Raw genomic sequence first — 15927 nt, 5'->3', positions numbered from 1 at the left:
TCGAGAGCATCACGGATCACGGTAAACGGCCGCTCATAGCGGCCGTTTACCACGTGATCACTCCATCAAATGACAGAGTGGTCACTGTACTGATCGGAACAGCGGAGGGGGAAGAGATCGGTGTCAGCAGTGATGTGGGCTGCATCTGCAGTGCCCACATCGCTGCTCATCGAAAATTAACCCCGCAATACCCTGCAACGCCCGCCAATATCCTGCAATGCTCTGCAACGCAATACTCTGCAACGCCATACTCTGAGATACCCTGCAATACCCAGCCATAGACACACCCCCCCCCTCCCGCCGCCCTCCGGTGCTTCTACCGACTCGCCAATACGATCAAATCCAGAATCTTTTTTTTTTTTTCAGGCTTCCCAGCTTAGAGGTGAGATGCGGGGTCTTATTGACCCCATATCTCACTGTAAAGAGGACCTGTCATGCCATATTCCTATTACAAGGGATGTTTACATTCCTTGTAATAGGAATAAAAGTGATCAAAAAATGTATTTTTTGGGAAAAAAATGTCAAACTAAAATAAAGTAAAATGAACAATAACATTTTTTTTTTTTTTTTAAAGCGCCCCTGTCCCCATGTGCTCGCATGCAGAAGCGAACGCATACGTAAGTCCCGCCCACATATGAAAACGGTGTTCAAACCACACATGTGAGGTATCGCTGCGAACGTTAGAGCGAGAGCAATAATTCTAGCCCTAGACCTCCTCTGTAACTCAAAACATATAACCAGTAAAAAAAAATTAAATCGTCGCCTATGGGGATTTTTAAGTAGCGACGTTTGGCGCCATTCCACGAGCCTGTGCAATTTTGAAGAGTGACATGTTAGGTATCGATTTACTCAGTGTAACTTTATCTTTCACATTATGCAAAAATTGGGCTAACTTTACTGTGTTTTTTTTTTTTTTTTTTTTCGAAAGCATTCGAAAAATTGCTGCGCAAATACCGTGCGAGATAAAAAGTTGCAACGACCACCATTGTATTCTCCAGGGTGTTTGCTAAAAAAACATATATAATGTTTTGGGATTCGATGTAATTTTCTAGCAAATAAATGATGATTTTTACATGTAGGAGAGAAATGTCAGAATTGTCCTGGGAGCTCCAGAACGCCTGATGGCGCTCCATGCATGTTGGGCCTCTGTATGTGGCAACACTGTGTAAAAGTCTCACACATGTGGTATCACCGTACTCGGGAGTAATAGCAGAATGTGTTTTGGGGTGTAATTTGTGGTATGCATATGCTGTGTGAGAAATAAACTGATAATATGACAATTTTGTGAAAAAAAAAAAAGTAAAAAAAAAAATCTTGATTTTGCAAAGAATTGTGGGAAAAAAATGACAACTTCAAAACATTATGTGAATGTGATGACCATGAAATTTAGTTTTAAAATGTGAGTGTATATATCTATTATGTTGACTGATCTGCCAAATGTCCCCCCAAGTCTGTAATTTATGGGCGCTGGCGAGGCGGAATTGTTGAGCGCTGGTGAAGCGGTATTCTGGGGGTGGAGTCAGGGGTGGTGCCAGTGGGGGTGCGGCAAAATGAGGTTTCGCCTAGGGTGCCAAAAATCCTTGCACCAGCCCTGCCAGTGGTCAAGTGGTTAATTGGCTAATACATCCAATAGCCGCCTCCTCAGACTGACAATGCTGCTGTCCAAAAGGGCCCCCTGTGCTCATTCATCCAGAGTGAGGGCACAGTAATACAGGTGGTGTGTTATTGGCCAGATCACCAGGTGAAAACAGATGGGGAAAAAAGCCTAAGAAAATGAATGCAGACACCACATCCAAGAATTTGCAAGTTGCAATAGATTACATTTTTGGTTTTGGGTTTAATGCCGAACAACTGAAGAAGTTTAAGTTAGAAGCAGATTGGCCAGCATGCACAGCTACTCCAGATTCTGTGTGAACCAGTTTTAGTAAATTCCCCTCAGTGTATCCCTTCTGTGCTCCAAATCTTCCCTAGCAACTGGGAAGAAAAAATGCATATGCATAACGAGGAGGTAAGAGAAACTTCATACATGACAACACTGTATACATGACTATCAGAAACATATGATCTGTTTGTGGCCATGGCTCCCCTCAGTGTGTACTTCTAGCATCCCACTCTGTGCTGCCGACTATGAGAATCATTTAGTAAAGTGGTTACTACACGATAGCATTTCCGTCTAGCAGCACTAGGGTTGTCTGTTCAAATCCCAACCACGGCACTACCTGCCTGTAATTTGCATGTTCTCCCGGGGCCTGTGTGGATTTCCTCCAGGTACTCTAGTTTTCTCCCACACTCCAAAAACATGCTGGTAGGTCAATTGGATCCAGTCTAAAAAAAAAATGGCCCTGGTATGTGTATGGATGGGAGTTAGGGGCCTTAGAATGCAAGCTCCTTAAGGGAAAAGACTGACATGAATGCACAATGTGTGTGTAAAGTGCTGCGTAAATTGACAACGCTATACAAATACCTGTAATAGACAAAATAAGGCTCAGTTCACATATATGCAAAATCGGATGCATTTTTGTATAGCATCTGATTGGCATAACATGTGAATCGGCCGGCTTTCAATGAGGATTTTCACACAGATCTGGGGCGGCCGCAGGCTGTTTCTAAAAAGGGTCCTGTGCGATTTTGGGTCTGGTTTAGGTATGAATTCAAGTCAAAATTCACCACCTGAATTAGTGAACAAAGCCACACCGGATTGCAAACTGCAGCTGGACATGTGTGAATCCAGCCCAAATATAGCGGATTGGATAGGCACAGACACAGCTATGTCCTGGAATGCATACAAGCTGCTTTGCCATTACACAAGTCTATATGCAACTACAAAATGTAAAATATTCATTTGTTGCATGTAGCTGAATTCCAAAGAGACATTTTGTTTACACATTAGAAGATATAAAGGCTCACTGAGGTAGTTAAAGCTCAGTACTATACAAGCTTTGCTCAAGAAACCATGCTAGCTTTCTACTAATTTTACAGTGAACAGTAATTTACGGCGCTGCTTGAGCAGCATTATGAAGAGTCCTCTATGAATGGCTTAGAATCTAGCAGTTACAATATACACTCCATGTACAGAGAACATAATGTAAGCGTGTCATGTATCACTATGAGGTGACATCTAATGAGAAAAGAGTTGCCTTCTGCTGCCAAGTTCAACAACTCTCCAATTCATCACACTCCTCCACAAAGTCAGCCCTGCAGCTAGCAGACGCTAAGGACATTTCACCACATCTTCCCAATTTCAGGGTGACAGTTAATAGTTAATATTACTCCAAAAGCTGCACATGTTAAGGACAAAGAAACTTCCATACAACGTTGTAACAGTTAAAAGAAGAAGAAAAAGCAGACATGCAAGTTTGATTAGTTCTTAAGACAAACTGGTTAAAATGGTTTAATTTGTAAATACATATTTAAAAGAAAGTAAATGTTAATTATGATTCTTTAATTAACCTGCTAAAACAAAAAAGTATTAAATACGTCATATGCATTATAAACACAAAGACATGAACACTGAGGAGGACCTGCACATGGCAAGATTTAGAACCTTTGTACATTCTGGCATCCTACAATGGAGAGGACCGGATAATATTATGCATGAATGACTCACATGTACCATCTGCACTTTGCCTCCTGTCTTAATAAATCCCTGTCCTTTTTATTCTGCTTTTAGAGGCCGACTCAGAATTTAACAAGAGAACCTGTCAGCTGCTGCTGTATTAGCCTTTTCATTTTTGCAGTAAAAACAGTTAAACGCTGTCAAACAGATACTGGATTGGGACAGATAAAAGGTTCTTTCCAACAGGAATATCATAAAAAGTTGTCTTATGTCCAACGCTATTAATTCACTAGACAATATATTAAAATGTGGGACCACCAATGAGCACTGAACACTGCATATGCTCAATTTTAGGCCTGTTTCACAGTGATACGAGAATTGCTCCGACTTCACATCAGAAGTCTGTGGAATGTGCAAAGTCTATTCTGTGCAATGGAAGCGTTCTAATTGGTGCAACTTAAATCGCTCTGACTTAAAAAAGGTTCCTGAACTACTTTTAGTCTGACTTTGGTATGACTTGCATTGACTGCTGTTACAGAAGTATTTTATCGTTATATTATAAGCCTAAAATACCCATATTTTCTATATCCAAATAAATTACACTACTCTAATAATTTTTAAGCTTGCCCAACTGAATTTACGGTAAACATGCCATCAATCCTCCTATTTAAATATTAATGTGCTAAATCTGTATACCAATAAAGCTATAACAGCATAATCTTACAATTGTATCAGCCTAAGCCCCCGTACACACGGTCGGAGATCTTGCCAACCAAATCCGTTGGATTTTGCCCGTCGGATTGTGTCCCAAACTGTTGCATACACACGGTCGGGCCAAGTTGGCGAAAAATCCGATCTTTCAGAACGTGATGACGTAATTTCGTCATGATGGGACTACATTCAGGCTAGTAGCAAATAGCTTTCATGTAGGAATTTGAATGTGAGCATGCGTGGCACTTGGTCCGATGAAAATGCTCTACACATGATCGGATTAGGTCCGTCCGGCCCAGTTGGTCAGGAAATATTTCCAACATGTTGGAAAATTGGGTCGGACGGAGATTCGGACGGAATCAGTCCAATGCATACCACACACAGTCGGATTATCTGATGACACGGTCCGATAAGACTCATTCCGACAGATTCTCCGAACCGTGTGTACAAGGGCTAAGAGTTTGTCACTGAAAACCTTGACAAAACTGACAAGTTGACTGCTCTCTCATATGCATGTCAGGGAAAATGATGAGACAGATGCAATTATATGTGGATAGTGACTAATGAGCAAAGCATTTTAAACATGAGGGAAGAGACATTCAAGAAGCCTTGCACATTGTGGCTACTGTTATTTTAGTTAGGAAGTAAAAGTTCACCAAGTTCCACTTTGCTCACATAAAAAAGAAAAACAAAACATTGTTCTTTGAAGGAAGTTCATTCAGTCCAGAGGAACAATAGTCCAAGCTTCCTACTGGATTTATAAATATATTCAGCTAAATGTAGCATTATAGTCAAAAGTAACAAAGATCACTATAAATTTAGGCACTTCATGTCATGGCATGGAAGGCTTTAAAATTGATAAACAGGACAGGAACGTATAAGAAAAATAAAATACTCCCTATTTATTTGTTTATGGTGTCTATGTCTGCGCTTCAAGAAACAATTCATCCAGCAAAAAGACCATCAAACAAAAATAAGATTTTTGAACTTCTTGTAATTCACTGAGGGACAAAGAAATTTAGAAATTACTGGGTACGTGGGTTATACGCTCACCTCCAGGAGGTTGGGACACTAACATTAAGACAGCCCCCATATATCCCTTCCTCCAATCTTGCCACAGTTTTGTGGGCAATAAGGCCACCAACACAGAGCGGTGGGGCCTGTCACTCTCAAAGAAGTCAAGGGAAAAAAAAAAAAAATGTTACAGCAAGTACAAAAAGCTTATTTTCATTATCCATTAGGACATGGGACTTTAGAAGTGGTTTATACATTTGGGATGTTTAGAGCAGTCCAAATGAAGGGCCACATGAACCTGTGGCTCAAATTAAATGGAAATTTTCCCAATAATCCCCAATGAGAGATGTATACGAAAAATCGTCTAGATATAATAGGAAAGGGTCAACTATCCACAGAGATTGTAGACGATGGGGCCCATGGGTTATAAAAACAACTCTCTTCAGGGAAGGTCTTCTGAGTGATACACAATGAGAATATTGGGAAAAGGCACCAAGGTGGACTTATAAGTAATACATTAGGAATGTCATGAAAAGGCACTAGGGTGGACATAAGGGTCACGCACTGCCATGAGCAAGGTCAAGAACCACTGGAGGTCACGGAAGAGTCAGGTCCCCATTAGGGAAGAACGCAGTAGAAACTGATCCCTTGAAGGTCAAGAGATTCCTCAGGAGAAAGATAGGGTTGATGCAAATAAAGGAAAAAATGGGGGAAAACACTGCACTATAACTAAATATAAAACAAAAAAAGCAGCTGCCAACACTTAAAACAAAGTTCCACAGTCAAAAGGTAAAAAATAGTGTAGCGCTTCTGTAATAGTGAATGTGATCAACACATACACAAAAAAAAATTTCAAATAAATGGTCACATGGGAGAGTCCATATACATAAAATAAAGTCCAATGGGATGGGTATGAACTTCCGTGATGTAACTGGTACAAGGATGGTTAGGCCATTTCAAGGAAAGAGAGGGATCTTGGGATCAGGGGCTGTCGAAGACATATGTGTCGAAACGCGTCGGGCTAGCTGTTGGCACCCTACATTGCTTTTACTTTCATTTTTACCTATCTTTTTGTGATCACCAAGTCATAAAATATTTTATATAATTTTTTGACTTTTAAATAAATTTGCCGTTTTATACCGTCTGACCCGCACCATGTGGAGCTCTCTTTTTCCTTTCTCTTTTTTGGCCTAAAAAACCTCTAACATCTTTCACCCTATTTCGGGGTGATCGGAGTATCGGTATTGATCGTGCTACGTCCGAGTTGGATAAGAAACCATCCTGATGTTCCATCCGTGAAACACATGGCTTGGCACACAGTCGGTTGGAGTTCTCTCACCAGTTTGACGGACCTTCATCGATCCACCCCCTGGCCCTAGATTGGGACCCCAAGCTTTACAGACTCAACTGTCATATGACCGTGTGAGTCCAACACAGTTGGTAAGAGTATTTATTTACTTCCCTGATGTCTACAGACAAGCTGTTTTACATGGGTATATCTGCTTAGCAAGATCCCTCTCTTTCCTTGAAATGGCCTAACCATCCTTGTACCAGTTACATCACGGAAGTTCATACCCATCCCATTGGACTTTATTTTATGTATATGGACTCTCCCATGTGACCATTTATTTGAAATTTTTTTTTTTGTGTATGTGTTGATCACATTCACTATTACAGAAGCGCTACACTATTTTTTACCTTTTGATGCAAATAAAGCATTGCCAGAGATACAACCATCCATGATGGAAAAGGTCTCCCCTCAGAGGAGAGCGAGATCAAGTGGGATACCATTCCCAAACACAGGGCCCTACCAAAGTTGAATACAGAGATTTCAGGGTGCAGAAACCAAAACAAACCTGGGAAGATGCACAGTGGGAAACGGTAATAACAGAAGGTTGAGGGGCAGCTAAAGAAGGTGCCGGGCTTAAGGGTCTTCAGTGGACACGAAGGGGAAGCCCAAGCATCTAAACTGTGAAGAGGTAAACTAGCAAGAGAAACTTTTAGAATGCCCATCAATGCAGCCTTATCAGTGTTCATCCGCAGCCTTGCCCAGCCATCAGCAGCCTTGTCCAGTGTCATTTGCAGCCTTGTCATTACAGTCTTGAAGTTTAAAAATGGCACCACCGAGATACAGAGTCCTGTGTATCTTGGCATCTCCCGGGTCCTCTTGCAGTCCCGAGCGGAGCCGAGAGTAGCAGAGTATACTCGGCTCGGCTAACAGTCATGCCCAGTCCCTGTGTTATGTCCATCATAGTTCAGGACTGGGCGTAACTGTGAGCGGAGTTGAGCTGAGTACACTCAGCTATGTATCTCGGCAGGGCCCCCTATTGGGTGGGGCCCATGGGCTTGAGCCCAGTCAAGCCCAATGTTAAGTCCAGCCCTGGGTCCAGGTACAGCCTCCAAAGCTATTGCTGAGGAAAGGACAATCCAGAGGAGGATACGTTTTGGCAACATTTTTGAAGACTTAATTGAAATCACCGAAGAGAACAAAAAAGAATCTGCATTGATTAAAGTGGTTGTAAAGTCAGGTTTTTTTTTAAAATCTTAATGCATTCTATGCATTAAGATAAAAAACTTGGCCTTGGCCATCCTGGACTCTCTCACAGATTGGCTGGCGTAAAGATGCGGGCTGTGGGGGCAATTGACAGGAGCGAGGGGCCATGAGAGCCAAAGAGGGACCCGAGAAGAGAAGGATCTGGACTGACCTGTGTCAAAACACTGCACAGGGCAGGTAAGTATAGTTTTTTTTGCTTTTTTCCTCTAACAATAACAAACGAGACTTTACAATCACTTTAAGGGGAAAAAAAATAATAATAAAAAGGCAAAATTTTGGGGTTACAGTAAATTCCATTTCAGCAGAACTAAAGAAAACATTTAACCTCCTAGGTGGTATTATATCGGGCCTGGGTAATGTTTTTGGTTTGCCAGAGTTCTAAACTCCTGTACATGACAATATAACCCAAATGTCTAAGAATTTCTAGATTTTCTTGTCCCTCAAAGGATGATAAAACCGTGCTTCGAATTCTAGTTGTGTTTTTGGCCATATAGATTATGGACAAAGAACACTCTACAAAATTACAGTAAGACATAGGAACAATTAGAATATATCTTTAAATAAGACTAAAATTACCTCAACCTTATTGGGTACTATGGATTAATTCACTTTAAACATCACTTTTTTTGCGGCTTTCTTTAAGCAGAATCATGTTAGAGACATATTAGGGTAGTTTGCTCATCGCAAGCTAGCTGCCAAAGTATAGGAAATGTAATGGTAATTGAAGCATTCCAGCCAGATAAAATCATAACTACTGTTACTTCCATGCCATACAACATAATGCCTTTTTCTAAGAGATTACATGAACCCATGATTAACAACCATCCTATACGTATGACAGTTTAAGTTCTTGCACATAGCCATATATATATTAGATGTACGGCTGTAGAGAATAAGCTTTTTGTTGTGGCTCCTGGAAGCCACAGCTGCAGTATATTTTTGCTTATAGACAAACCCTGTATGAGTTATGTGGCTATGAACACATTACACCTGCACAGGAACATTTTTCAAAACAGCCCTTAATGGATTCAGTTTGCCTTTTAAATACTGAGGACAACAATTTGTCTTAAAATAAAGTTAACCAATGTAAAAATCACACAAATTTAAAACAAAAATACATACAGATTTTAATCTTTTTACTGCATCTTCACAAATGTGCATGCCCCGGGATTCATCCACTTCCACGTGTCCTAGATACTAAAAGGTGAAAGATAAAAAAGTATGGTTAGTGTCTGAAAGCAATCAATTTTCTGAAAAGAAAACATTTTATTCAGCTTTAAAGTGTATGTAGACCGTAAATTAACATGTCATATTCTCTTGTTTAAAACCCCATGTTTCATTTAAAGTGGTTGTTAACCCACTCTGATAATAACACATAAGCCTCTGTTTCCCAATATGTGCTCCTGTCTGTTTTATAAAAAAACATGCCAGCTATACCCGATTTCAGAGCGTCGCTCTGCGCTCAAGTGACCGGCCAGCTCTCCTCTCCCCATCTGACAGCTGCAGCAAGTGGGGCTGAGATTCCCCCGTGGATGTCAGTCGAGAGGAGAGAGCCGGCCTGTCACGTGAGCGCCACTCTAATCAGTTATAGCTGGCATTTTTGTTAAACAGACAGGAGCACATATATTATCTTCGTTTCCGAATAAGATATTAAAAGTAATTTCAGCAGCAGGAGGTGGCAGGCACTTGACACTGAGCAGAGCAGGCGGGGAGAGGACATGGGGAGAGGACATGGGGAGAGGACATGGGGAGAGGACATGGGGAGAGGACATGGGGAGAGGACATGGGGAGAGGACATGGGGATGACGGAGGCACGTAAACTGACCATGGTGTCAGGGCTCAGCAGCCATGATAAACCGTGATCAGTTTACAAGGGAAGGGCAGAAACGGTTAGGATAAGCCAGGTATTTCAGGTAATAGGGCTGTATAACTGGTGAGCCGCGTTTGAGCATATATTGGCATTTGCTGTTAGAGCGTTTTTAAAGCTGAAAAATGCCTTTCAGAACCCACTAGTTATGAGGTTTTTTGTTTTGTTTTTTACAGTCAAAAAGCACCTCAGCCAAAAACAGTTGATAACAGCTTATGTGTGTATGGACACCTAGCATAACACGTTGGAGAGTTTGATTGTAGAAAAAAAAATCTGAAGCCAAAAACAGCAGCTGTAAAAACGTTGAAAAACAGCCAATGTGCATGAGGCCTAAAGTGCAAGTTCACCTTTTCACAAAAAAAATGAAAAAGGTGAATTAACACCCTATACCCTCCCCACAACGATCCTCCCTGCACTGACCTCCAGGGGATTTGAAAGCCTCACTCTTCTTACCATTCTTTACTTAGGGCTTCCAGGACCAATCAAAGCAATTCTGACTGGCCACATGACCAGTTTGACCAATCGGAATTGCCGTTCATCCCTATGGTATGGTAAGAAAGGGAGGGCTTTAGTACTTTAATACACAAGACAAATGGGCTTGTCCGCCACCAAATCTTGCAATTTCTGTCCACAAAAAGCAATGTGGCATTTCACAAAACAAAAATTAGGAGCTGACTGCATTTCTAACAAATCAACTAGTATTTTTCTGTACTTTCAGGGTCTTTAAAACCTGGAAAAAGTGAATTTAAAAAACAGATGTACTGCATTCTTTAATTTAATTTTGCCCATACATAAGCTTTAAGAACTTGAGCTCTTTGGACATGTCTGCTACCTCAGCCACAAACTTGCTTCTATGTTGTGCTGCTGGCTCAGTGCTTTGATGTAAACATGATCTGTATGCTTATTAGGCTCTACAGTACAAGAGAGTTTTGTGTGGATCTTTGAAGGATGGAAAAATCCTGAGCCTATATAGCACCCCGCAGCTAAAACGCAACACATTGCACTAAGTACCAAGGTGAGCATCCATGCAGGATACAGTGACCGACGCAACATTACAGGCCATCCCCCACACCGTGGCGTCTGGGTACAGGTCCCAATTTTCTACCAAACTGGATACTTCTGTAAATATTGAGGTCGATTGAAGATTTCTTAGGGAAAATAATAAAAGTAGTGGGGCTGTTTTTTCCTGGAAAGAAGAGGTCCACCATCTACATACACTAGAACAAAATGGAGGGCACACAGGTGTGAGGGAGGGTTTGATGGTAGGCAGCTCGGGGGGATTTGTCCTCAAGAGTTTTGCCAGTGAACAGTCACCTGAAGGTACAGGCCCATAACCCGTGTACTGTACAGAACAATTAAGGCATTAAAATTACATATTTTTCTTTAAAATTACATGCTTCCACACATTTGGGCAGTTGCAAAGTAGTCAGTACTATTGTTTTTTTCTTTTTTCCTGCAAATTCTGCATTCAGTGCACCGATGTGAAAGCAAGGCAACTTTATGCCTTGCATGCACATTCATGCCAAAAACTTTGGACTGGGAGGGGTCTTTAGCCTAGTTTCAGTGCAAAAAAAAAAAAAAAGAAGAGGTAATAGTTAACAGTATTTTCATTTCCTCAGGTCAAACCACAAAGAGGGGTCTACCCACGGACACAAGACAGATTATATAAGTGAGCCCATTAGAAGTAAAACAAGCAGCAAAAAAAAAAAAAAAAAAGTCAAAAAGTCAAATGTTTGCTCTGGCTATGAGTAATCATCTTGAGAATGCAAGTAAAATAGCAAAGTATATAAAAAGGAACACAATTTGGTTGATTTAATAAAAGTAGAGTGCGCAAAATCTGGTGCAGCTTTGCATGGTAGCCAAGCTGCTTCCATCTACGGCTTGTACAATTAGGCTTTGCCAAAAAACAAAAAAAAAAAACCTGGAAGCAGATTCGTTTTAATACACAGATGTACTAGATTTTGCACTCTCCACTTTTAGTAAATCAACCCCAATGTATCAATCTACCAAGAATATAAATACATTTTACCATGGTGCAATTACCTTAACTTGAAAGCTACATTTTCCAATCCTGACAGATTCCTCATCTGTTTGCCATTGATGGGGTCGGCTAGCCTCTGGAACATACACATCTTTCTTCCGCCGAAAACTCTGACGAAGTTTGTTCATCTTTGACAACCTGAAGAGCACATACCATTTTAGATTAGACTGTAAATAAAACTAGTATTGAAAACAATATTGGAGAGATATGCTCACCCTCTGCACAGACAAACATATGCATGCAGTGACGAGATTTCCAAGATGAGATGCAGTATTAAAGCGGGAGTCCGCCGGGACTCTGCGTTTTTTTTTTTTTTAAAGCCAGCAGCTACAAATACTGCAGCTGCTGACTTTTAAAATAGTGACACTTACCTGTCCAGCGCGCACGCGATGTCGGCACCCGAAGCCGATCTCTCGATAGTCTCTCGGGTGCTGCCGCCGCCATCTTGGGTATGGGAATCAGGAAGTGGAGCCTTTCTGCTTCATTTCCTGGTTCCCTACTGCGCATGCGCGAGTTGCGCTGCATAATAAGGATGGACCCGCTGCCTCTGGGATCTGTGTGTTTCCCAGCAGGCAGCGGGGGACTTTCGGAAAGGGGCGTAATCTAAGCCCCTTTCCGCAGAGAGCTATCCCGGAAGTGGGTGCAGATACCTGTACTGTACAGGTACCTGCACCCCCCTCCCCCCTGAAAGGTGCCAATTGTGGCGCCGGAGGGGGGAGGGTTCCAATGAGCGGAAGGTCCACTTTAGGGTGGACCTCCGCTTTAACCTCAAAGATTATAGATCTTCCCACAATCACTAGTCATATGAACAAACTACATTGCAAGTTGATAAGGTGGAAGCGAAAATATGCCTGAACTGTAGGAAGGCAGGGGGGTAAAGAGGACAGGGTCTCTTGAATATAGGTCATCTTTAAAAGTGGTTGTAAACACCAGACATGAAATATTGGCACAATACAGGGCAGTAAGTATATGTCTTTATTACAAAAATGTTAAAACCCACACATAAAACAAAAACGTCCTCTACTAGACAAAGGTCAACAGATACCCAATTATAGACATGGAGGCATGGATCATTTTAATGAAACAGTGAAAAGTCCATCAACATGCAGAAAAAGGTGTAGAGAATTATCAAAAGGTCAGGTCCATGAACTCCTCCATGCTTGCTTGTCAATGCTTTTTGCATCTAATTACTTCCTCGGGACATACTGGGTAGATGCTAATTCACCTTGAAGATCAGGTAATGGATGAGATCACACAAAACACATGGGGAGCAAAGTCAGTCCTCCCAAAGAGCGGGAATCCAAGTATTAAAAGGCATTCAAATCCCGCATAGGACACCTGGACCGAAGGAAATCCACCCTCCAGGGTGACCAAGAAAACTGGCAACTCTATCAAAAGTAAAATGTCAGAGTTCAGTAGGCACATGAATCAAATTATGATGATCATAGATAGTATGAACTCCCCACAAAAATGGAGCTGTCTCTTTGCGTAATCTCAACTAGAACTTGCCAGTCACCAGACAAGGTTAAGGAAGCCTTGGAATAGTATATTGAGTATCCCCCACTTGTGAGATCACTAATGGAGCTAATCAAAACACCTGGGTAGGGGCCCCTAGGGAATCCAGATAGTGGGAATGCCCTTTTCTTTGCGAGTCCTAGTTACTCTTGTTACTCTCAATCCTTTTTCTCTAACATTTGGATGTTGGCACGGTGGGGGTCCTCCCTTCTCTGACATGAAATATGAACAAGGCATATCTTTCTATAGTGTGTACTTTCCTCAATTAAAAGCACTAAGTGTCATTTTTGTCTGCTACTTTGTTCCTCTATCTGTAGGGGTTACTTCTGCCAAGTTTTCCCAACACCAAGAGAAAAAAAGTGACAGAGGACTTCTCTTTACTGATAAAAGATCAAACTTTGTACAATATACATTGAAATCCGGAAAGCTCAAAAAAAAATAAAGGAGGAAATCCTTAAGGCACCTTTTCTAAGAATGTTATTCTATTTTGCTTTCCCATCAAGTGCACAAAGCATGATAGTATCTCCTTATCGTAAAGGAGAAATTACAGAGCATCCACATACTGCAAGACTAATATCACACATGTACAAAAATATGCTGGGATAGCAAACACTCACTAGCCAAGGAAAAGCTGGAAAAAAAAAAAAAAAAAAAAAACTGCGCAAGAACGTCTGAACTGCTCAGCAGGCTCATTGTGTATGGCTAATGGTGTACATCATCTATTTTGGATAGCCGATAACAGTTACAATTTGTTGGGATTCACTGAAGTTGTAATAAACCTCTGCTTTGATTTTTTTATTTTCTTTTGCTAAAGACCAATAAAAAGGAAAACCTTTATTTGCATTAACCAAGCACCCATAGTTTCAATATTTAGCTATACTTTCAGAAAGTACCCATATGGCACCAGAGGAACATTTGATTCATCGCTGGACCACTGCCATGTGTACAATGCGTGAATAATCAGAACCAACCAAGAACTAAACCCCAATATAATGAAATTTAGTTTGGTAAAACACCATAAGGGGAACCTAAAACAGCTCTATTGGTACTTTACTGGAGGCAATTAATTTTAGAACTACCTGAGCCTAATTCAGGCAAGCATTTACACTAGTGTCCGTAACAATAGCAACATATTCAGCAAATTCATGCAGTTCTAACAACCATTACTTTAACAATCTGTCACTGATTCTTAAAGCATTGCTGCCAGTTCTTAGATTAGGAAACTGGCAGTAATAAAGATCAAACACTGAGCTGGCGTACAGAGGCACACTAGTACTCAGAGCCGTGCCTGGGTTAGGAAACTCATGTATGTGACAGCTACCCGCACAGTCCTCTATCCCATTCAGTTGTTGGCCAAGATATTCCCTGGTCAAAAGAGAATTGTAAAAAACTGGAAAAAGGTGATGGAAATGCCTATATTTTCGAGAAATGACTTGTCAATGAGTGGATGGAGCCTGATGGGGAACCGAGAAAACGGTTTCCCATCAGGTCTGCTTTACTTGATTGGCAGCGTACTGCAGTGGACAGAATCAAAAGCCGCTATTGGACTCAATAGAAGCTATGGATCCGGCCACTACCATGCAAGGTCTATCAAAAGTAAGTCCGACCTGATTAGGACTAGTCTCAGTTTCCCCATCTGGCTCTGCCCACCTCCATACAAAATCCTCAGGTCTAGCTTTTTTTTTTTTTTAAATAGAAAATTTCCTGTCTACAGGCACTCGCTTCAGATTGCAAATCATAACTCGACCAGCCTCCTGATTGCTGTGTTAGCACAGCCACTCATCTCAACAGGGCGAAGTAGGTGACAAAGGGGAACATAATTGGAAACTTGGGTTGAGACTTTTTACCGTCAGCGAGAACCAAGTATGGCACTATTCAAATGTTAATGTGAGAGACCTAGCCGGGACAGAGGCTGTTGGAGGGGACAGAATGCGAGCCTCTTGCCTTGCGATTATGGGCCCTGGCATTTGGGGGGGAACAGTGCTCTTTGTGAGCTGTATGCCTGGGGACCCCTCAGGTGGTGTTACTTGGATTCAGGTCTGTACCCCCCCCCCCCCCCAAGACACACAGACTCTGGATATGTAGTTGCCATATTAGCAGTAGACTGAACCACACTGTTGGGACACAAACTGTTAGATGCTAATGTCATCAACACCAGCCACGGAGTCTAGTCTGGCTTGTAAGAGTATTCCACACATTGTTGTTTGTGCTAATTAACCCTGTGTTTATGTTTATGGTAATGTGTATTGAATAGTCAATCAGTGAGCTAAGAGACAAAGTCTTACCCTGAAAAGTCCTCTCTCTCAGACAACTAGTCTGGGTCAATGATTAGATAATTAGCTCATGCTAATTAGGTTAGGTTTTAGCCATCCTACTGTATATATTTGTGGGAGATCTCAAATAAAAGCTATTCCTGGTGTTCTTCAAGACTGGTGTTGTCTAGTTCTTGGGGGTTCCTATAGCCAGATCCATTGGACTTGTGTTCCAGGACTTGGGAAGCAGTATACTGGCGGAAGCACTCAAGCGGAGTGTGGGGGATAGGTTGCGTCACAGTTCACAAAAAAAAAAAAAAAAAAAAAACATTCTTGCTCTAACAGAGAAAAAAAAAAAAAGTGGGTGAGGGTGGCTGCCTTTCCTAAGAGAAGAGAAACCGGCTCCCAACTTCTTGC

At 41.5% G+C, this 15927-nt stretch overlaps 1 protein-coding gene across 7 annotated transcripts in view; it reads right to left on the bottom strand.

Annotated features, from left to right (window-relative positions):
* NUMB (NUMB endocytic adaptor protein) overlaps positions 1-15927 on the bottom strand; it is a 181672-nt gene that overhangs the window by 58401 nt on the left and 107344 nt on the right. For 6 of the 7 annotated variants that reach the window (XM_077464567.1, XM_077464573.1, XM_077464571.1 and 3 more), the window contains 2 exons: positions 11746-11881; positions 8958-9032 (listed from right to left, as the gene is read on the bottom strand). In XM_077464567.1, the coding sequence (XP_077320693.1) occupies positions 8958-9032; positions 11746-11871 (201 nt within the window). In that variant the 5' untranslated portion in view covers positions 11872-11881. Of the gene's footprint in view, positions 1-8957; positions 9033-11745; positions 11882-12968; positions 12992-15927 lie in introns of those variants that run through there. The other variant, XM_077464569.1, reaches the window with a different exon arrangement.

Source organism: Lithobates pipiens, unplaced genomic scaffold (assembly GCF_037356315.1).
Source record: "Lithobates pipiens isolate NorthernLeopardFrog02 unplaced genomic scaffold, aLitPip1_a1.2 Scaffold_30, whole genome shotgun sequence".
Taxonomy (NCBI): Eukaryota; Metazoa; Chordata; class Amphibia; order Anura; family Ranidae; genus Lithobates; species Lithobates pipiens.
This window is presented reverse-complemented; position numbering and strand designations above follow the sequence as displayed.